The sequence below is a fragment of the Jaculus jaculus genome, chromosome 3 (assembly GCF_020740685.1).
Source record: "Jaculus jaculus isolate mJacJac1 chromosome 3, mJacJac1.mat.Y.cur, whole genome shotgun sequence".
Classification (NCBI taxonomy): Eukaryota; Metazoa; Chordata; class Mammalia; order Rodentia; family Dipodidae; genus Jaculus; species Jaculus jaculus.
The window spans coordinates 150,524,923-150,548,272 of record NC_059104.1 but is presented as its reverse complement, the minus strand read 5'-3'; the positions used below and the strand labels follow the sequence as shown (position 1 = coordinate 150,548,272).

General features: G+C 40.0%; 1 protein-coding gene across 2 annotated transcripts in view; it reads right to left on the bottom strand.

The window, feature by feature from the left end:
* Positions 1 to 23,350, bottom strand: part of Pde8a (phosphodiesterase 8A) — a 154,317-nt gene that overhangs the window by 62,802 nt on the left and 68,165 nt on the right. For both annotated transcript variants that reach the window (XM_045145454.1, XR_006636234.1), the window contains exons 2-4: positions 9,503 to 9,559; positions 7,368 to 7,558; positions 999 to 1,055 (exon numbers count right to left, since the gene is read on the bottom strand). In XM_045145454.1, the coding sequence (XP_045001389.1) occupies positions 999 to 1,055; positions 7,368 to 7,558; positions 9,503 to 9,559 (305 nt within the window). The remainder of the gene's footprint in view (positions 1 to 998; positions 1,056 to 7,367; positions 7,559 to 9,502; positions 9,560 to 23,350) is intronic.

Below are 23,350 nucleotides of genomic sequence, written 5' to 3'. Positions count from 1 at the left end.
ACGTAGTTCTTTTTTTTACGTAATTCTTTTAACTGTCACATAATGAATAGTTGTATAAGAACTACTTGTGTGTGTGTGTGTGTGTGTGTGTGTGTGTGAGTTGTATATATTAGTATAAACCTGAAAATCATTTCTTTGTTTCAACTTCATATCTAGGTTTTCTGGCAGCATATTAATTTTCTTTAACAAGGGGTCTTGCTATCTTGCTCAGGGTGGCCTCAAATACCTGGGGTCAAGCAATCTTCCTACCTTGCCCTCCGGAATGCTGGGACTACAGTTGTGTGACACTGCAGCCAGGTATTAAAATACTTAGATTTTAAAGATTACATTAACAGAATAGTGCTCACATATCTATTTAATATGTGAAAATTTTAAAGTAAATTAAATTTATTCTTATCTTTTACTTCAAATAGATTAAAGGACACATGAACATTTCTTCTATCTACAAATATATATATATATACATATATATATATTAAATAACATTTCTTTGAATACTTGCTATCTTACATAAGTCTCTTCTTTCCTTACTCCTAATTCCAATTTAAGAATAAGATTCTCTCTGTTTATGTATCATTTAAATCTTTACAGATACCTGAAATTAAAGGCCCTAGGAAGATGCCAAAGGAAAAATTTCATTTTTATGGGACTAGAATTCTCACAAGGTTTCCTGCTTCTAAAATGAAAGACTAGTTGGCATCATGCCCCATGCCTTTAATCCCAACACTCAGCATGCAGAGGTAGGAAGATCACTGTGAGTTCCAGGTCAGCCTGGGATAGAGTAATATCCAACCTCATAAACAACAATAAAAATCAGAAAGCCTACCCTGGGAACACAATTCCCTCCCTGAAGTCACCTGGAGAAGCAAAACAAAATGCTAAAGAATAAAGATTTCAAAGAGGCTCACCTGTCACAGCAGTCAGGCTCTTATTCTACCATCTGTTAAAAGCAAGCATTGCACTGACACTTTAATTTCAGAATAAAAAAAAAAGTTTACCTGCGTACTACACCAACAATAACCGTGTTTTCTGAGAGTTTTGATGACCTGATAGACCTTAAAAAAAATAAATTCTTAAGTAAATATAAAAATAATTCTTAAGACAAATAAACTTTCATAATTTTAGTGCACAATTCAAGTTGGGGAGGGAAGCAAGGGAGAGAAAAAGATCTCTTCACACTCGGTATTCACCTTCCTGGGTACTTGATCATTCTCTTTGGGGACAAACTCCTAATGTAATAACCATAACAATTATTGTGTATAAACGAAACAGCTAATTAAGATGGCAAGCCTTGTATGAGTCAGGTTATTTCAGGTGGAGAATTCCTGACTTTGTGCTTAGGGGCTACAGTTACTTGTCTCTGCCTGTGCAAAGGAAATGCAGCTTCTGTGCATCATCACAGGCTATGCAGAGGGTGGCAATGGATGAGCTCAATCAGCAGCTCTTCACTATATCTTAAGTAGCACAAAGAATAAAGAGTTCCAAGGTAAAAACAGGCAAAGTTAACATCACCACAAAACCAAAACTAGGGAACACAAAATACTCTTCTCTGAGAAAAAGTAAAGATGGCAGTCATGGAGAGAAACAGCAGACACCACTCACCCATATCACCCACAGAGTATGAGATTCCCCCACCTGGCCAGAAACACAACCCTCCAGGAGAAGCAGCTTCAGAAACCGCGAGAGAAGACAATATAGCTAAGAGATCAGAGGGAAGTCACAGGTGGGATGCAAAGGAGTGAGAGAAGGGATTGTTCTGCTGGAGCCATGCAATAGCTTTGAACTTATCCTTTGGGAGAAAAAAGTGGGGCTGGAGTAAGGAGCCCGGCCCAGCCGGACAGAGGGAGAATCATACTGGAGAGGGGCTTTAGAAGGAGGGGGTAGAGAGGACCATACCCAAATTGTCCCAGTCAAGGGAGAAGTATGTTGGCCTCTTGGAGGATGTGTTCAGGATGGTACAAAGACCAGTCAAAGCTGACTGCATGACTTCAGCTCTGTTAGTTCAAGAAATAGAGCCACTTCTGGATCACAGAACACAGAAAATGAATTGAGTGGCTATTTTTCAATCCTCTCAAAGATGGTACATAACAAAACAATTCTAGATGTCTATGAGAGAGTCATTGTGTATAGTGGATGCCTTGGTTTTGGCAATCTTATCTGTAAAAGGCCAGAGAGTATTTTAGGTTTTGAAGATCATATGTATCCATATGCACTCTGTCCCAACTACCCATCTTTACCATTGTAGCAAGAGGGCAACCACAGAATGAGCAATGCCTGTCTTTTGCTCACACCTGCTTTGAGGCATGTGGGCTGCAGTCCTCTGTGGGACCCAAGCTGAAGCAGGTGAGTCTAAGGGTAGATGGAGACTAGCCCTGGGGAGAAGACCCGCTTAGGAATGAAATGCAGCTCCAAGAACAAACCAGTATCTCTCACAGGCACATAACTCATTCCCTACCTTCCTTTTTCTCAACATTCCTACTTTATCCAGTGTTCACACAACTCCTCTAACTCCCATCTGTCCTTCCTCCTAGAAAGGTCTTGCAGTCTCTACTGGAAGAGACTTTCCCAATATGCCACCATGGGCCTTGCTGGTTAGGTATCAAACCATGGTCTTCCTGCCTGGAGATCAGACTCAGCTTACTGCAGGAAGGGGGAATCAGGTGTGGAAGGGTTACTGGTACAGCAGACACTCACCTGGACAGTTAGTGTACTTCTGGTGACCAAGTCATCCTAGTACTGGTCTTCAGCAGGGGAGAAGCACAGACGCATAAATGCTATTTCTGTGACTTCTAGGGGCACTGTTTCTGTTCATGTATAATTCTATCACGCCTTCCATCATATCTCAGAGATGTGGAATAAATGGATATGTAAGTTTGTAGCCAGCTATGGCAAAGCAGTTCTCATCTTTTTAGAAGAAAAAACATAGCTATGGGTATTATAGTAGCAAGTAGGCAACCATGCAGGTGATGTTGGTGAGGAGCTGCCCATAACTGGAGAAAAAGAACAAGGCACACTAGGGTGAGGAGGAAGCAGAAGAGAAGATCATGTCTACCTACAGACAACCCTCTCAAGGCAGCTCTATAACTGTATACAAAGATAAAAGTTAAGAGGTGTTGTGCTCAACTTTTTCTAGTGAAAAGAACTGGCTAGAAATAGAAATGTCAGATACCTGCCTTGAAAAACAAAAGTTTTGCTTTAGAATTTATGAAACTAGGAAGAAATGACTTGACATAGTCAAAATATACACCCAGGCATTAGAATGGCAGGTTTCAAGGTCAGAAAGGTATGATATAACCCTGCAGCCTAGGGCCTCAGGTGTCAGCAGCCATTCTTCTCTAAGATCTGGGCTATAAGTCAAGTGCAGCTGAGGCTTGGCAAATACTACCATCAAGTAGTGTGTATCTGCTACATACCTTAGAATTGATGTAGTTTGCTTTTTTTTTTTTTTTTTTGAGGTAGGGTCTTGCTCTAACCCAGGATGACCTGCAATTCACTATGTAGTCTCAGGGTGGCCTAGAACTTATGACAATCCACCTACCTCTGCCTCCCAAGTGCTGGGATTAAAGATGTGCACCACCATGCCTGGTGCTATTCTTATTTTTTTCTTTTATCTTTAGAGTGAGTGATAGAGAGGGAGAGAGAGAGAGAGAGAGGAGTGGAGGGAGAATTGTCATGCCAGGGCTTCAGCCACTGTAATCTAAATCTAGACGCTTGCACCACCTAGTGGGCATGTGCGACCTTGTGTTTACCTCAACTTTGTGCATCTAATATGGGATCTGGAGAGTAGAACATGGGTCCTTAGGCTTCACAGGCAAGTGCCTTAACCACTAAGTATCTCTCCAGCCCTAGTTTGCTATTCTTAAATTGCACAGTAAGAAATGCTATTGTCCTTCTCCTTATACTTCTGTCTCTTCTTATAACATGGTAAGAAAAAAAAATCACTGTTCGGTTCATCCCCTCTTGGGTGTCTAAGTTAGACATAGAAAGTAAAGAAGCTGGGGAAATTGCTCAGTGGTTACAGGTATTTGTTTACAAAGCCTGGTGGCCTGGATTTGATTCCCCAGTACCCACATGAAGCCAGACGCAGAAGGAAGGGCATGCATCTGGAGTTTGTTTGCAATGGCAAGGGTATACACTTTCTCTCTCTCTCTCTCTCTCTCTCTCTCTCTCTCTCTCTCTCTCACACACACACACACACACACACACACAATCTCTTTTTCTCTCTCTTTCCCATAAATAAATTAATTGGTTTTTAAAAAATATTTAAAAATTAAAATTACTGCATAAAACTATCATTTACGCAATGACAGAACTCTGGTTTGCTATAATGCTTATAAAATTTGGTATATCTGAGAATTAAAAAAAAATATTTGTGGGAGCATATCAGGGTCTCTTACTGCTGCAAACAAATGCAAGGCTCGTGTGCCACTATGCACCTGGCTTTACATGGGTGCTAAGGGTTTGAGCCCAGGATGGCATACTTTGTAAGCAAGTGCCTTTAATTGCTGAGCCATCTTCCCAGCTTCTCTCAAGATTTTTTTTTTTTTAGTATAATATAACATTTAACATTTCTCTTTTCATTAGGCAATAACCTTCTAAAAGATATAAATTTCATTGTATTTACTTCTGGTCCAGGTAATTTTTGTATACAGAGTTATTTAGACTATTTTTTAAAACAAATTTTTATTTATTTGACAGAGAGAACGAGGCAGATATATATATAGAGAGAATGGGTGCCTGGGTCCTCCAGCTGCTACAAACAAACTCCAAATACACATACCACCTTGTGTATCTGGCTTACATGGGTCCTGCGGAATTGAACCTGGGTCCTTTGGCTTTGCAGGCAAGTGCCTCAAACACTAAGAAATCTCTTCAGCCATAGACTATTCTTAAAACATGCAACAAGACTAGAGAGATGGCTTAGCGGTTAAGCGCTTGCCTATGAAGCCTAAGGACCCCGGTTTGAGGCTCAACTCCCCAGGATCCACGTTAGCCAGATGCACAAGGGGGCGCACGCGTCTGGAGTTCGTCTGCAGTGGCTGGAGGCCCTGGCGTGCCTGTTCTCTCTATATATATATCTGTCTCTTTCTCTCTGTCTGCTGTTCTCAAATAAATAAAAAATTTAAAAAAAATTAAAAAACATGCAACAAATAGTACATTTTCTTCTATTAAAAATGGATTATAGGGCTACAGAGATGGTTCAATGGGTAAAGGCACTTGTTTGTAAGGCCTGAAGGCCTGAGTTCAATTCCCTAGTACCCACATAAAGCCAAATGCACAAAGTGGTGTATGTGCCTACAGTTGTTTGCACTAGTCCCTGGCATATCTGTTCTCTTTCTTTCTCTCTCTCTCCTTGCAAATAAGTAAAGAAAATTATTTTTTTAAAGTAGAGCATAATTTCATGTTATGCGTATTTACCATAATAAAAATAAAAATGGAATATAATAAATACAACTTAAATTTTCTTTTACAATATAAGATGATCTAGTAAAATTCCTTTTTTTTTTTGGTTTTTCAAGGTGGGTCTCATTCTGGTCCAAGTAAAATTCCTTATGAGTTCAGATTTCTAGCATTTACTTGTGGGCCTGAAAAAAAATGGAAAGAGGCTATTTTCCTCAGCATGTCCACCAACTCCCCACCTTACTTCATCTTTTCCATCTTAGCAGCCCTTTGTCCTTCCTTAGATATTTCTCCTGTTTGCAACATACTACCAAGACTGAGTATTTAGATACCCAAGCAGCATATAATTGAAATATTTTCTTCACTTCCTCTGAGCGAAATTCATTGAATGATAGGGATACAGGAATTTTGGAAACCAAGTGTTTCAAATTTACAGGTGTGATAAAATATACCCAGAGAAGGCAATAAGTTACCCAGGTCCAGCTACTAGGCAAGTGAATAGCTATGACCTGGACCTTTGTGGTGGTTTGATTCAGGTGTTCCTCATAAACTTAAGTGTTCTGAATGCTAGGTTCCCAGCTGATGGAGATTTGGTAATTAACGCCTCCTGGAGGCAGTGTATTGTTGGGGGCAGGCTTATGGGTATTATAGACAGCTCCCCCTTGCTGGTGCTTGACACACTTCCCTGTTCCTGTTGTCCACCTTACGTGGGCCAGGGGGTGATGTCCACCCTCTGCTCATGCTATCGTTTTCCCCTGCCATCGTGGAGCTTCCCCTAGAGCCTGCAAGCCAAAATAAACCTCTTTTTTCCCACAAGCTGCTCTTGGTTGGGTGATTTCTACCAGCAATGCGAACCTGACTGCAACAAACTTCCTCTGCCATTTCCAGAACGCTATCCATTTTTCAGGGCCTGCTGTGTGCTTGTTGGCCAAATGAGCTAGGTGATTGACCAAATGACATGTACAACAACTCTAGGTAGCACTTTGAGGTGCTAGATGAAAGCCAGAGGGGAAACTAGAAGCAAGCTATCTGGTTTGACTACCAGAAATGTGAAATCCTCCCACCAAGAACATCAGCATATAGTAAAGCCATCCAGCACCGTGCAAACAATGTTTTAACATGGTAACTGTTTTTATGTCGATGCCTAACCCTTGTAATATTTGGCCAAGTATTTTCTATTAAAAGTCTAAATTTTAAATATCCTTAAAATTATTATGTTATAAAGTTTTATATACTGAGCTTAAGATTTTTATTCTATTAAAATGGGGTTTTATTTTGCCTTGCACTTACCAGTTGTAAAGACAAAAAAAAAAAGAGAAAGAGAAAGAAAACCTTTAATTTTAAGCACTTTTCTTAGTTAAGTCTGCATCCCAGATATCTCATGATGTTAATGTTCTATATTATAAATAAGTCACACTAATCTAACATTTGATTAATTTCAAATTTTCAAATGTAATTTTCAAATGTTTAAAAATAGCCTTAAAATCATCTGGAAAGCTATAATAATATTTACAATAATCTGCAATTGATAATTGGGGTTAATAAAATGTTGGGTTTCAGATTAACCCTTAATGTCACTTATATTTTCTCACTGTTATGTCATTTTGCTTTTAAAAATATATTTATTTTTATTATTTTCATAGTTTGACAAGAGGTTGCTGCTGGGCACACCTGGCTTTTATGCACATGCTGGGGATCTAAACTCAGGTTCTCGAGCTTATGGGACAAGTACTTTACCAACAGAACCATCTCCCCAGCCCCTTATTTTACTTTATTGCAGTAGAGGGGACCAAACCCTGGACTGCATGCATGCAAGGCAAGTTCTTACTCAAAGAAAGTAAAGCAAGAGATAAAGATTAGCCCTAGAAACAATAAGGTTCTAATGTCCTGCTTATTCTGCATGTAACTCAAATGTGTTTGCTGTATTTAAATTCATGTGTTTGCATTTACTGTCACAAATGGCTTACCTACACAGTGCCTCTGCATCTAGCTGCCGGGGATTCCTGTTGTCTATGATGATGATGTCATGGAGCTTGTCCAGGAAACAGCCAAGGACAGCTTGCGCTTCCTTGGTGACTGTACATTTAAACCCTGCTTTTTCACATGCCCTCCAGAATCCGTTACACTGGTTATCTTCTTTGGTAAACACTAAAAGTACCTGAATCAAAAACACATTTTATAACTGTTATTTCTTTTTTTTTTTTTTTTTTTTTTTTTTTTTGGTTTTTCGAGGTAGAGTCTCACTCTGGCTCAGGCTGACCTGGAATTCACTATGGAGTCTCAGGGTGGCCTTGAACTCAGGTGATCCTCCTACCTCTGCCTCCCGAGTGCTAGGATTAAAGGTGTACACAACCACGCCCGGCTAATTGTCATTTCTTAATGAGCTATAGAATATTGTCAAGTGTTTTCAAGACAAAGACATGACACATATATGAATATAGTATCTGTCAATACAGAACCTTTTCCCTTAGTGACCCAAAAAGTACTATTTTCTATGTGCTCTTCACCTGGAAGTCCAAGTGCTTGGACCATATGTTTTATTTCATTTGCTAACAGTCATTGAGAAAACTCAATAAAGACTAAGTAAGGCAGTTCATCTTGAAACTGAATCAAAACACAAATATTTAACAAACAGTTAATTGAGTATGTATTAGATGGCATATGCTAACATTTCAGTTAGACTATTGAAAAATGTAACCTTTAAGTAATATACAATAGAGTTAAATGTTGTGACTCAAGATTTTATGTAATTTTTCCAAGTTAAAAAAAATCACTTTGAACATGAGAGAAGACTTGAAGAAAACTAAGCAATTACATTCCAAAGCCTGCCGATTAAGGAGGAGCAGCACCAAATTCAAGAGGCAGCATCTGTATCAATGGGAGGAAAATGGCTGGCCATCTTGGTGCCTGGGCTGCATCTGCTTGCTGCCTTTTTTTCATATCCAGCCATGCCTCTCAGCCAAATCTGGTTGAGGTGCATCTCTGCTCTATTCCTTCAGAGTCAGACTCACTAATAAACCACTGGGGGTGGATGCTGATAGAGCAATGGAGCTGCCGGGGAGGCAGCAACTACAAGGCTGATAGAAACCCTCTTCTCCAAGGTGTACTTCCTTTATGGTTTACTCAACTGGTCAAAGACCACAAATGCAAGGAGCTAGGTGTACACACTGCTGTCCGAACTCTTTCACACTTTTAAAATGAATAGCTAACATGTTCATGTGCATGATGACTCAAATAACTTACCTACATTCTAACTGGATATATTCCTGCTCATCTTTTTGTTTTGTTTTGTTTTTCAAGGTAGGGTTTCACTCTATCTCAGGCTGACCTGGACTTCACTATGTAGTCCCAGGGTGGCCTTCAACTCATGGTGATCCTCCTACATCTGCCTCCCAAGTACTAGGATAAAAGTGTGCACCACCGTGCCCTGCTTTCTTGCTCATCTTTTGAATTAGACAATTGACAGGAAATAGATCAGGAGTGGTGAAGATGATGTTTTAACTTTTTCTGGCATGAGTGTATATGGTCTGTTTATGTATGCATGTTCATAAATGTGTGTACACCCATGAATGTGTAGAGTCCAGAGTCCAGAGGTCAATGTCAAGGACCTCTCTCCATTGCTTTCCACCTTATATATTGAGACAGGTCTCTCACTGAATCCAGAGCTCAACTTGGCTTCTCTAGCTAAGAGTTTGCCCTGGGGGAGATGCCTATCGCTGCCACTAAAGTTCTGGTATTACAGATGTACCACTACACCTGGCATTTAGGTGGGTGCTGGGGGTCCAAAATCTGGTCCTCATATGTGTGTAGTAAGTAAGCACTTTACCAAATGAGCCATCACCCCATCCCTGCTACAACTATACACTCCCCTTTATTGCAACGAGCTGAATGTAAGCTGCAGACAGGTCTTTAACCCTCAATACTATATCAATGTGCTTTCCTAAGGAAAGGACATTCTCTTAGGTAACTAGAGCATTGCTATCAAGTTCAGGGAATTTAACATTAACCCAATACAATTATCTAAAATAGAAGTGTTGGCATTTTAAATGTATAATTTTAAGGAAAACTGAAATGTGACTATTATAGTATTGTTCATTGGTACCTGAAGTTGATCTTGATGAAATCTCATTGGACCAAACTGCACATCAGTTACAGCAATCTGTAAGAAAGAGATTTGGGAGAAAAAAAGAAAGAAAATCTTAATATATTTTTATCTCTCTACTCAATGCCACAGATGAAATATTTAGGAAAAATTATATAAACTAAATACAGAAGTAAGCTAGTAACAATCATATCCTTATAACCCCAGAAGAAATCAAACAGGAAAATAGAAGCAAAATGTATCTACTTTAGGGGTGCTGCTTTTACTAACTATAACTTGAAAAGAATTTTCAACCTTCCTCAGCTTAAGTTTGCCATTTGTTACAAATGGAAAGTAAGAGCTAGACAGATGGATTAATGGTTAAGGCACTTGCCTGTGAAGCCTAAGGACCCAGGTTCGACTCTCTAGGCCCCACTTAAACCAGATGCACATGCTGATGCATGCATCTGGAGTTTGTTTGCAGTAGCTAGAGGCCATGGCATGCCCATTCTCTCCTTCCCTCTCTCTCCCCTGTCTCTAATAAATAAATTAATTTTAAAAAATCACAAATGGAAAGTAAGATTATAATGCCAAGAGCCTCCAAATAGGAGACACCAAGTAAACATTGGTTGTTCCCTCATGCATATTTCGACCTTTCTCCTGGGTGATAAGATCTTACATCCAAAATAGCACATGAAGCCGAGTGTCACACACCTTTAATCAGAGCACTTGGAAGGCTGAGGTAAGAGGAACCCAGTGGGTTCGAAGCCAGCCTGGGCTACAGAGTAAGTTTCAGATCAGCCTAGGCTAGGGTAAGATCCTATCTCAAAAAAAAAGGCACATGAATTATGCAATTCAGCAATCAGAACAATAAGGTGTTAACCATAAACACTTGAGGGTTGGGGAGATGGCTCAAAGGCTAAAGGTGCTTGCTTGCAAAGCCTGTCTGGGTTCAATTCCTCAGTACCCATGTAAAGCCAGATGCACAAAGTGGCACATGTGTCTGGAGTTTGTACAGACTGGAAGCCTGACGTGCCCACACTTCCCCTCACCCCACCTCCTTGCAAATAAATACATGATTTTTTTCAAACTTCCTTGAGAAATAGTTGACACTTCCTTTTACAGAGAAATTCAACAGCACCAATCAGCACATGTTTATCCATAGAAGATGACACTACAACACTTGACACTAAACCACACAATGTCATATCCAACCCCTAATAACAGCAATCATAACACTAACACAGATTATTGTGCTCTTGGCTAGCTGAACATATGCTATCTCACTACATCTTCACTGCAATGGGTGAGAGTTTGCACCTGGCAAACTGAAGTTCCAGGTACCTTGCTAAGGCTACACAGCTAAGAAGTGCCAATGCTGGGATAAGTCCCCCATCTGTTTAGTTCTAGACCTCATGCTGCAAACTCAGAGCCACTGGAAGGTTTGGATAGTCTGTGCTCTGCACAAAGTTGCCTAAGAGACTGAGAAAGTGGGGCTGAAATTTAGCCCCATGTGATAAATGCTTATTGTAGGTTCCACCCAGCGGAAGAGAAAGACTTAGGAATCTACTGTGAGATTGGGTGTTGAAGAGACCCCCTCCTCTAGCCTTCCAGGGAAGAATATGATTTCCTATCTAGAATAGCAACTCAAGTAAAGATCCTACAAAATGTCTCCTGTCTGCCAATCTTTCATCTGCCCTCTCTATAGTAAGTATGTTACATATCAAAGTTTGCTCAGTGATGATAGAAATCCACTTTTATTTTTTCTTTGTGTGTACGTGTTTGTACGTGTGTAGGTACACATGTGTGAAGGCTAGGTCAGGTATCTTCCCCAACTGTCCTCCATTGTATTCTTTTTGAGACAGAGCCTTTTCACTGAACATGGAACTCACTATGAGGCTAAACTAGCTTGCCAGCAAGCTGCAGGGATCCTTCTGTTTACCCAACTCCCCAGTGCTGGGATTGCAGGTATGTGCTGCCTCATCTGGCTCTTACATGGGTGCTGGGGACCCAAACTCAGGTCCTCATGCATATGTGACAAGTACCTTACTAGCTGAGCCATTTCTCCAGTGTCCCCCTCCCAACAATTATCATTTTAATCATGAGAAGCTAATGTCCACTAATTATGGACTACTTGGCTAAGCTCCTGATTTGCCTTTTGATAATTGTATTTCTTAAAAGGAATTAGAAGAATGAATATTACTATTCCACAGCTAACACTAAAGGGTCTTTGGAAAAGTTAAAGGTAAGGACAACATATAGCCTGAGGCACCACCTATCCTCTCGGGCATTTTAACTGTGGGTATACATACTATTGACAGGCATAACTGGATGCCACAGCCAGGATTTCTGAAAGGACATATGGCCCAAGAGGATCAGGAGAGACATTAAAATGACAGATGTAGAGGAAGACAGAATAAGCAGAACCAGACATTTTTTTTTTTACCTGAATAACACTACACTGGTGAATTGTGTCCAATATAACTATTTTGGGCTGGGTGTGGTGGCACACACCTTTGAGGCAGAAGTAAGAGGAGCACTGTGAGTTTGAGGCCAGCCTGGGACTACAGAGTGTGTGCCAGGTCAGCCCGGGCTCAACTGAGACCCTACCTCAAAAACAAACAAACAAACAAAATGCTACTTTGGGAACTCTGGGGTCTATTAAAGGTTTGTACTTCTATTAGAAAGGCCCCCACAGTAAATATGGTTAATTTCAGTAAATTTTTTTTTAAAAAAATTTATTTATTCATCTGTGTGTGTGTGGGGGGGGGGAGGACAGGCAGAGGGAGGGAGGAAGAGAATGGGCATAAAAGGGACTCTTGCAACCGCAAACAAGCTCCAGACACATGTGTCACTTTGTGTTTAGCTTTATGTGGGTACTGGGGAATTGAACTTGGGCTATCAGGCTTTGCAAGAAAGCAATCTTTAACCACTGACCCATCACTCCAACCCTAATCTCAGTAAATTGTTATCCTGAGCATACAATAGCTATCTGGCCCCCAGACCTGGCTCCATGGCAGGAAGCTGTGCACATATTCCTGGAGCAATCTGAACACAACTTTCAGGAAACAAGGTGGCCACAAGGGATCATGCCCTCCAAATCTCAGTAAAACATGTTCTAATCATGATTGTTGTTTCTGATCACTGAATTGAATTGATTATTGCTCTGACCAAGAAGCAGGCAGCAGTAAAAACAGTGTTAAAGGAACACTGATAGCTACAAAAATGGTTTATATAAGGAATCACAATAGATCTCAAATTACCAATCTAACTTTTATAATTTAAGAAACCAGGAAAAAAACCAAATTAACCAAAAGCTTGTAGAAGGAAGAAAATAATAAGGACTAGAATATGAATAAATGAAATAGAGGACATACAAAAGAAAAAAATCAGTGAAGCAAAAACTTAAGGTTTTAAAGAGAAAAAAATAACAGATCTTTAGTTACAAGGACTAAGAAAAAGAGAGAAAACTCAAGTTACTAAAATCACAAACAAAAATGGAGATATCATTTCCAATTTTCTAGAAATGAAAAGGATTATGAAAGCACTATGAACAACTATCCACTCAACAAACTAGATAACCTGGATGAGATATAAAAATTTCTAGAAACCCAAAAACTCATTACTATTGAATCACAAAGTAGCAAAGAATATGAGCAGACCCATGACTAGAAAGGAAAATGAGTCAGTAGTCAAAAATCTCTGAATAGAGCCAGGCGTGGTGGCTCACACCTTTAATCCCAGCACGCAGGAGGCGGAGGTAGGAGGATTGCTGTGAGTTCGAGGCCACCCTGAGAATACAGAGTGAATTCCAGGTCAGCCTGGGTTAGAGTGAGACCCTACCTCAAAAAAAAAAAAATCTCTGAATAGAGATGGAGGGATGGCTTAGCGGTTAAGGCGTTTGTCTGAAAAGCCAAAGGACCCAGGTTCAATTCCCCAGGACCCAGAGTTCATTTGCAGTGGCTGGAGGCCCTGGCACACCCATTTTTCTCTCTCTCTATCAAATAAATAAGTAAAAATAAAATATTTTTTAAATCTCTGAATAAAGAAAAACCATGGATTTGATGGCTTTATAGATTAATTTTATCTATTATTTAAGCAATGGTTGTACTGTCAAATGTTTCCAAACATTTGATAAAAGGGACCATTCCCTAACTCATTCTCTAAGGCTGGTATTACCCTGATTCCAAAACAGTACAAAAAGACAACAAGAAAACTATAGACCAATATCCCATAAGAGCATTGATATAAAAATCTTCAAACAGCCGGGTATGGTGGCTCACGCCTTTAATCCCAGTAGAGATAGGAAGATCACTGTGAGTTCAAGGCCATTCTGAGAATACATAGTGATTTCTAGGTCAGCCTGGGCAAGAGCGAGACCCTACCTTGAAAAATCAAACAAAAAATCCTCAACAAATATTAGCAAACTCAACCTAGTAGCAACATATTAAAATGATTATACCACATGACCAAGTGGGAGATATTCTGGAATATGAGGAGGATTAAATACATGAAAACCAGAATATACTGTATTAACAGAATGAAGAAAAATACCATGTGATAATCTCAATTGATACCATAAAGGCATTTGACAAAATTCTAAATGAACATTCTTTCATGACAAAAATACTCAAAAACTAGGAAGAGAAGGGAAATGCCCTAGCATAAAGGTCAAATTGAATGCAACAGCAAACAACATATTAGGGGTGAAAGACTGAAAGTTTTTCTCTAAAATCAGGAATCTAAGAAACTACTGTTAAATGCAATGTTGAGAAGCTTTTGTCCTATGTTTCTTATATGAGTTTTATATTTTAGATCTTTTTTTTTGTTTTGTTTTTGTGTTTAGCTAGGGCTGACCTGTAACTCACTATGTAATCTCAGGGTGGCCTTGAACTCATGGCAATCCTCCTACCTCTGCCTCCTAAGTGCTGGGATTAAAGGTGTGTGCCACCATACTCAGCCTATTTTAGACCATTATTATTATTATTATTATTTTCTTTTGGTTTTTTACTCTAGCTCAGCCTGATCTGGCCTCAAACTCTCAGCGATCCTCCTACCTCTACGCCTCCCGAATACTGGGATTAAATGTGTATGCCACCACACCCAGTTTATTTTAGACCTTTTAAAAAATAATTTTTGAGGATGGAGAGACGGCTCAGCAGTTAAGGCTCTTGCCTGTAAAGCGTAATGACCCAAGTAAAGCTGAATGCACAAAATGGTACATGCATCTGGAGTTCATTTGCAGTGGCTAGAGGACCTAGAGTGTTCACTTTGTCTGTCTGTCTGTCTCTGTGGCTGCTTATGCAGAAGACAGGGAGGAACCAAGGGAGGGAGGGAGAAAAGGAGGGAAGGACAGAGAGAGAATGGGCATGCTTTCTGCTTTGGAATGAACTCCATATGCATGGGCCACTTTGTGCATCTGGCTTTATGTGGGTACTGGAGAATTGAACCCAGTAATGATAGGCTTTCCAAACAAGTACACTTAACCAGTGAGCCATCATTTCCGCAGCTCAATATTTTTGATCTTCTATTTAGGTCTTTAATCCATTTTAAGTTAATTTTTAAAAGATATTTTATTTGTTTACTTGACACAGTGAGAGAGAGGAAGAGTCAGACAGAGAGATTGGACGCATGAAAAAAATGTTCAACATCACCAATCATTAAGGAAATACAAATAAAGACCACAATGAGATACCACCTCATTCCAACTAAGGAAGCTGTTATTTAAAAAGCAAGAAAGCATTGATACGCATATAGAGAATATAGAGAACTTGAGTATGGTAAATAATATAAAATGGCACAAGCTACTGTGGTGATTCCAAAGAAAAGTTAAAAAAACAGAATTACCAGCTGGGCATGGTGGTGCACATCTTTAATCCCAGAACTCAGAAGGCTGAGGTAGGAGGATTGCTGTGAGTTTGAGGCCACATGAGACTACATAGTGAATTTCAGGTCAGCCTCAGCTAGAGCGAGATCCTACCTCAAAAAACCAAATAAATAAACTGAATTACCATGTGAGTTATCAATTCCACTTTTGGGTATATACTCAAAATAATTGAAAATAGTAATTCAAATAGTTACCTATACACCCATGTTCATAGCAGAATTATTAAGAATAACTGAGGATTAGAGAGATGGCTCAGTGGGTAAAGGCATTTGCTACAAAACCTGATATCATATGCTGGGTTTGACTCCCCAGTAACCACATAAAAAGCTTCATGGGCTGGAGAGATGGCTTAGTGGTTAAGTGCTTGCCTGTGAAGCCTAAGGACCCTAGTTCAAGGCTCGATTCCCCAGGACCCATGTTAGCCAGATGCACAAGGGGGCACATGCATCTGGAGTTCAATTGCAATGGCTGGAGGCCCTGATGTACCCATTTTCTCTCTCTCCCCTTCTTTCCCTGTCTCTCTCAAATAAATAACATTTTTTAAAAGCCAGCTTCACATGGTGGCACATATATCTGGAGTGCTTTACAGTAGCAGGAGACCCTACATGCCCATTCATTCTCTCTTTCTCAAATAAATAATTTTTTAAAAAAAGAATAGCTGAAGCATAACAACCTAAATATCCATTAGCTGATGAGCAGATAAGCAAAAGGAAGCATATAAATACAACAGGATGTTATTCAAACATGAAAAAGACAAAAATTCTAACATATGCTATAACATGGATAAACTTTGAAAATATTACAGATAGTGAAATAAGCCTGTCACAAAATGTATATGATCACACTTACATAAAGTACACTGGAGTAGTCCACAGAGAAAGAAAATAAAAGGTTGGTTGTCTAAGTTAGAGAGAGTGGGAACTGGGAAGTTATTGCTTAATGGACACAGAATCTTACTTTTACAAGTTATAAAGATGGGTGCTGGTGATAAGTATACATTATGAATTTTATTTAATGCCAGTGAACTGAACATTTAAAAATAATTAAGGAAGTAAATTTTTATGAATATTTTGCCACTTTTTTTTTAAAAAAAGGAGGAATGAGGGAGGGGAGACAGAGAGGAAGGTCTGGTTTATATAATCATTCTCTTATCAGGCAGTAAGAAGAAAAGCAAGAAACAGTGAAGAATCAATTTGATGTGATTTTTTATTTACTGCTTTTTATGAGAAAAGTTTAGAGCAAAAAATAAATGAAAGAAGAAAAGCCTATGTCTTAGAGAATATAATGGAATTATTTAGGAGGCGAAAGGAAGAAAATAACAGGAAGAAGAAAGAGAAGGGAAATCATCTTGTTGGTTTTCTACAGTATGGAGCAATTTCATAACAAAGCAAGAAAACATCAACAGGAAGGATGCTGTTGCTGGCCAAGGTAAAATTTAGAGAGCACTTGTGCCTTATGTACCAAATGGAGTCTTTAGCATCTGGCAGAGAATGCTAGTATACTAATTTTGCTTTAAAGAAGCAAGTAAATAAAAATTAAAGTTTGAGGGCTGAGGAGATATTCTATAGATAAATCAGCAAGTGTGAAGACCTGAGTTCGGATCCTAGAAACCAATGCAAAGCTGGATGTGGTCGTGCCAGTGTCTGTAACCCAGCATAGCCATTATGAGATGGTAGGCAGAGACATGACACTCCCCAGAAGTTTGTGGGCCAGCTAGCCTGGTAAATTCAGCAGTGAACAAAAGACTGCCTCAATCCAGGTGAAAACTGAGGACCCACACCCAAAGCTATCTCTATCTTCCACATATATTCCATGGCATGCTTACATATGCACGTACACACACACATACCACAATCATACACATACACAAAGTAGTTTGGATAAAAAGAGAAATAGGGTGCCAGGTGTGGTGGCACATGCCTTTAATCCCAGCACTTGGGAGGCAGAGGTAGGAGGATCACTATGAGTTCAAGGCCACCCTAAGACTACATAGTGAATTCCAGGTCAGCCTGGACTAGAGTGAAACCCTACCTCGAAAAAACAAAAAAAAAAAAGAATAGGGCTAGAAACATGGCTTAGCAGTTAAGGTGTTTGCCTGCAAAGCCAAAGGAACCAGGTTCAATTCCCCAGGATCCACATAATGTTTCATCATGTTTCAGCAAGTCCAGTTTACCACTGAACACAGATGCACAAGGTGGTGCATGTGTCTGGGGTTCATTTACAGTGGCAAAAAGCCCTGGCGTGCCCATTTTTTCTCTCTCTCAAATAAACAAAATTTTTAGAAAAGAAAAATATTTACAAATATTATTAAAAAACAGATAAGGGGAGCAGTTAAAGGTGCTTGCCTGCGAAGCCTAAGACCTAGGTTCAATTCCCCAGTACCCACATAAAGCCAGATGCACAAAGTGGCACATGCATTTGGAGTTGGCATTTTGTTGTTGTTGTTGTTATTTATGTATTTTGGTTTTCTAAGATAGGGTCTTGCTCTAGCCCAGGCTGACTTGAAATTAGTCTCAGGCTGGCCCTGAACTCACAACAATCTTTCTACCTCAGCCTCCTGAATGCTGGGATTAAAGGAGTTGATTTACAGAGGCAAGAGGCCCCGGTGTGTATAGACCCACAACCTCCCTCCCCCAACCACTGCAGTCAAATAAATAAAATATATTTTAAAGCCAGGCATGATAGTGCACACCTTTAGTCCCAGCACTCACAGAGGCAGAAATAGGAGGATCACTGTAAGTTCAAGGCCAACCTGGGACTACAGAGTGGGTTCTAGGTCAGCCTGGACTAGAATGAGACTCCCCCACCTCGGAAAAAAAAAAAAGGAAAAGAAAACCAGATGATAGAAAAGCCTTGAAACATATTCCTCAAGGTGAAAACTGTACTCTTTAACCACAATGCAATCAAACCAGAAACTAAGAAAAGTTTGGGTATATAGCTCTTCAGTAGAACACTGACCTAACATTCATGAGGCCTGGGTTCAATTCCAGTACAAAAACAAAACAAACACACACAAAGCAACAACAACAACAAAAAACACCCAAGGGCTAGAGGGATGACTTAGCAGTTAAAGCATTTGCCTGTAAAGCCAAAGGACCCTGGTTTAATTCCCCAGGACCCACACAAGCCAGATGCACAAGGTGGCCCATGCGTCTGGAGTTTGTTTGCAGTGGCTGGAAGCCCTGGGGCGCCCATTCTCTCCTGTCTCTCTCTCACCATGCCCGCCTGGCCCAAAACGTACACTTTTAATCACAGCTGAGGAACAAGATAAAAGTACAGGTAGAACACAGCTAAAGACCTACTGCCCTCCTGAGAAACAACACTGAGTACAGGATGAAGCATGGCTTAGCGGTCAAGGTGCTTGCCTGTGAGGCCTAAGTATCCAGGTTTGATTCCCCAGTACCCATGTTAACCAGATGCACAAAGTGGTGCATGCTTCTGGAGTTCGTTTGCAATGGCTAGAGGCCCTAGTGTACCCATTCTGTCTCCTATCTCTCTATCTCGGCTTGCAAATCATAAATATACAAAGTTGGGTGAAATAATTTTTAGAAAAGACAACATAACTTTATGATCTCAACTTATAAAAATAAACACCAGATATATTTTAAGATTTAAAAGCTTGTATTCATTTTTTTAAAGACAATAGTGAATTTTGTACACTATATAATGTTAGCAATATCATTTTAAAAGGATCATGTTTCAGCAAGTCCAGTTTACCACTGAACACTTTATTTACTTAACTAGATTGCATTTAGCCTCACATCCTGTCTACAGGGAACATCCGGCTCTCAGGACCTCTCAGGACTCAAGCAGAGAATCACTACAGGCGGACAACTACTTACCACTGCCCCCCCCTCCCCAAATAACCACCACCAGGAAATCTGATGACATTACTTAGTGAGCTGACGTCAGCTGCAGGCCCTCAAAGAGTAAACAACTTCCCAACTGCTCTGGATAAGGGGTGAGAACTACAGGAATTCCTGCATCCAGCCTTTCTTTGTGTCTAATAATCAGCACGAAACTGACCTAATGCTTCAGTTCACAGCCCTCCTAATTTAGTTCTTACATTAATATTTAGAAGAGAACAGTCACTTCGAATCAATTTTAATAACTTTCATTTAATCTTTCAGCTGATAAAGCAACTGGCCTTTTAGATAATACAGAAATAATATGTTCAAGAGTTGATATTAGGGCTGGAGATGGCTTAGTGGTTAAGGTGTTTGCCTGTGAAGCCTAAGGACTCATGTTCAACTCTCCAGACCCCACGTAAGCCAGACTCACAAGGTGACACAAGCGTGCAAGATTGCACATGCACACAAGGTCTTGATGCACATGTCTGGAGCTCAACTGCAGTGGCTGGAGGCCCTGGTTTCCCAATTCTCTTACTCTCTCATAAAAAAGTAGATAGTACTAATTATACCAGTCAGTGAAGCTGACTATGGTGATACATGCCTTGTGGGGGAGGAGTGGGGAGAATGTTAAATTCCTACTCTTGCAAGTCTCCCTCTTATCCCTGTCCTGCTGTTAATTTTATTTAACTTTTTAATTGACAATTTTCATATATTTGCATAATGTATTTTGATCATAATACATTCCCTTGACCCCCACCTTCCACTTTTTCTTTCAAACTAGTCTCTCCTCTGCTCTGATGTCTTTTTTGGGGATTGGGAGGCTCTTTCATCATCCATGACAACTTGGTGATGGACCCAATATTATGCAGGTCTTGTACAAGTAATGAGAGCTGTGTGAGGTTATAAACACAATGACTACATCAAGACAGAACTCCAAAGCACTCCTCCCATCCTCTGACTTACATTTTTTTCTCTGACTCTTCTTCTGCAGTACTCCCTGAGCCTTGGAGGGTGATAGAGATGTCTCATTTAGTGCTGAGCACTCACCAGTGACTTATTCTCAGCACTATAATGAGCTTTGAGTCTCCCGAGTAGTTACAGCTATATGCAAAAAGAAACTTCTCTGACAAAAGGTGAGAGCAGTACTGATCTATGGGCATAGACATAAATATTTAAGGGTCAATTTTATGGTACAATATATATATTTAGCCAAGCAATAGTAATATCTTCTCTCCTAGAGCCTATGACCTTCCCAGCCATAAGTTTTTGATTAGGGAGGTTTTCCGTAACCAGGCATGAATTCTTTCTCATGTAGCAGGCTCATAGCAAATCAAAGATCAGTTGGTGACCCACCCTCCCATAACACTCATGGCTGCTGTTGTTTTACTTCTTAGCCCCTAGTCATGATTTAATACAGTACCTATTTTATTAATTCATTTTCTTTATTTTCTATTTCTCCCACTAGAAAGTCAAGGTCTATGAAGACAAAGATATACACACTTATTAACTATTTTCTCAATATCCAAAATAGTGCTTGGAACATGATAGGTACTCAAAACGTTTTTTGTTTGTTTGTTTGTTTTGTTTTTTGAGGTAAGGTCTCACTCTAGCCCAGGCTGAATTCACTATGTAGTCTCAGAGTGGCCTTGAACTCACAGCAGTCTTCCTACCTCTGCCTCTTGAGTGCTGGGTTTCAAAGCATGCACCACCACACCCAGCTCAAAAATATTTTTGAATGAATGTTCACTCAACATTGATCTTTCTGAACTAAGCATATATCTGGAAATTATAATACATTATACATGTATAATATAGCACATCTTGTTTTCAGAATAATTTATATTTAATTAAAGAATAAAAAGGAAAGAATCTTATGTAATTCCAAAAACTAGGAAACATAATCATGTGATCACTTTCCTACTTCCCCTCTGTTAAAAACAAAAATTGGGGCTGGAGAAATAGCTTAGCAGTTAAGGCCTTTGCCTGAAAAACCAAAGGACCTCCGTTTGATTCCCCAGGACCCACATAAGCCAGATGCACAAGGGGGCACATGTGTCTAGAGTTCATTTGCAGTGGCTGGAGGCCTTGGTGCACCATTGTCACTCTCTCCCTCTCTCTGCCTCTTTATCTCTCTCAAATAAATAAATAAAGTTTTTAAAAAAATGGATAGGAAATAAATCATATGGAATCCTACTTTTTTGGACAATGGAACACCCAGGAGTCATAGATTGTTGCTAGAAAAATTTCAGTGCCAGGGATGGGATACCTTCCAGTGAGTTGTTGGCCAGGGAGGTCCCAGATGTCCCCAAAACATTATAGGCCTTTGCCAAGGCCCTTGGGTTCCCACCAGGAATAGATGGTAAGACCCTATTTTGAAGACTCCACATACTTGGGCTGCAAGGCCACTGAGAAATCTTGCTGGAACTGAGCTGATAACCTCCTCCATGTAGACCAGCTGACAGAAAGCTGGAAGAAGCCATTCTGCATGCAGTTCAATGAGAGAAAGAGAAATCACCAGTGAAGATACTAAACAGTGGACACTACAAGCCTTAGATTTGGCCAGCCAGGCCAAATGAGCCAACAGGTGCCAATAGTGGCACGTCTATCATGGTGGAAACTAACTGCCCATTAATTGGACTGGAGGCCCGCTCCATGGGTGGAAATACATCCCTGATACTGAAAACTTAAAACAATGGTAGCCTTGAGCCCTAGGGGTGTAATGTCTGCTGCTGTCTGGCTAAATGTATATACTACACTCATCAAACTGCCCAGTAAGCATTTCTCTTAATTTTCATATCCTTATATTAATGCTACTCTCACTTTTGGGAGAGAATCTTCTCTTTTCAGATGGCAGTGACCTTGGGACGACTCAGAAGGTATCACGGTGCTGGAAAGAAGTGACCCGAGTACTCAGTACTATAATATCTCTATCACACCTTCCAAGGCTCAGGGTCTGTGTGGAAGAGGTTTGTGGAAAGAATGTAAGAGCTGGGCTGGAGAAATGGCTTAGCAGTTAAGTGCTTGACTATGAAGCCTAAGGACCCTGTTTCGAGGCTCGACTCCCCAGGACCCATGTTAGCCAGATGCATAAGGGGGCACACACGTCTGGAGTTTTGTTTTCAGTGGCTGGAAGCCCTGGCACGCCCATTCTCTCTATCTGCCTCTTTCTCTCTCTGTCACTCTTAAATAAGTAAAAGTAAACAAAAATATTTTTAAAAACAGAATGTAAGAGCCAAAGGAAGGGTAGGACTACTTACAACGTGTTCCCCCCAGACACAAAATGGCCTAGATACCCATGACCTCGCATTGCCTGATACTACCTACATCAGACCATCATAAGAGGAGAAAAAGATTATGACATCAAAATAAAAGAGAGACTGACTGAGATGGGGAAGGGATATGATGGAGAATGGAGTTTCAAAGGGGCAAGTGGGGGAAGGGAGGGTATTACCATTTTTTTTATAATCATGGCAGTTGTTAATAAAAATTTGAAAAAAATAAGACTACAATCTTTGTAAAAAAAAATAATAATAAATTTAAAAAGTGAAAAAAAAGAAAAATTTCAGAGCCAGTGCATGATACTTTCCAGTGAGTTGTTGACAAAAAAGGCCTCTGATGGCCTGCCAGAACTAGGTGATAAGACCCTATTGCTGAAGACAGTACATACTTGGGCTGCAGATCATAGAAATCAAGTTGGAGCTCAGCTGGAAGCCTCCTTCCTGTATACTAGCTGTCAAAAATCTATGTGACCTATCAGGGGAGAAAATAAATCAATGATCTTAACCAGCAGTGGACTCTAGAAGTTCTATGGCTGGCCATCCAGGCCAAATGTACCAACTGGTGCAATGGTGACATGTCTATTAAGGGAGAAACCAACTGCTCTGTGATTGGATTTGAGATGGAAATTCTTGATTGGTACTGAAAATCTAATCAAAAGCCTATGACTGGGATGGGGAGAGAGCTCAGTGGTTAAAAGTGCTTGCTTTCAAAACGCCCCCTCCCCCCACACTTTCTCCTTTGAAATTCCATTCTCCACATTTTCATTTTTTATAAGAGAGAGAATGTTGGCTCTAGAATCTCCAGCCACTGCAAACAAATTCCAGATGCATGTATCACCTTGTACATCTGACT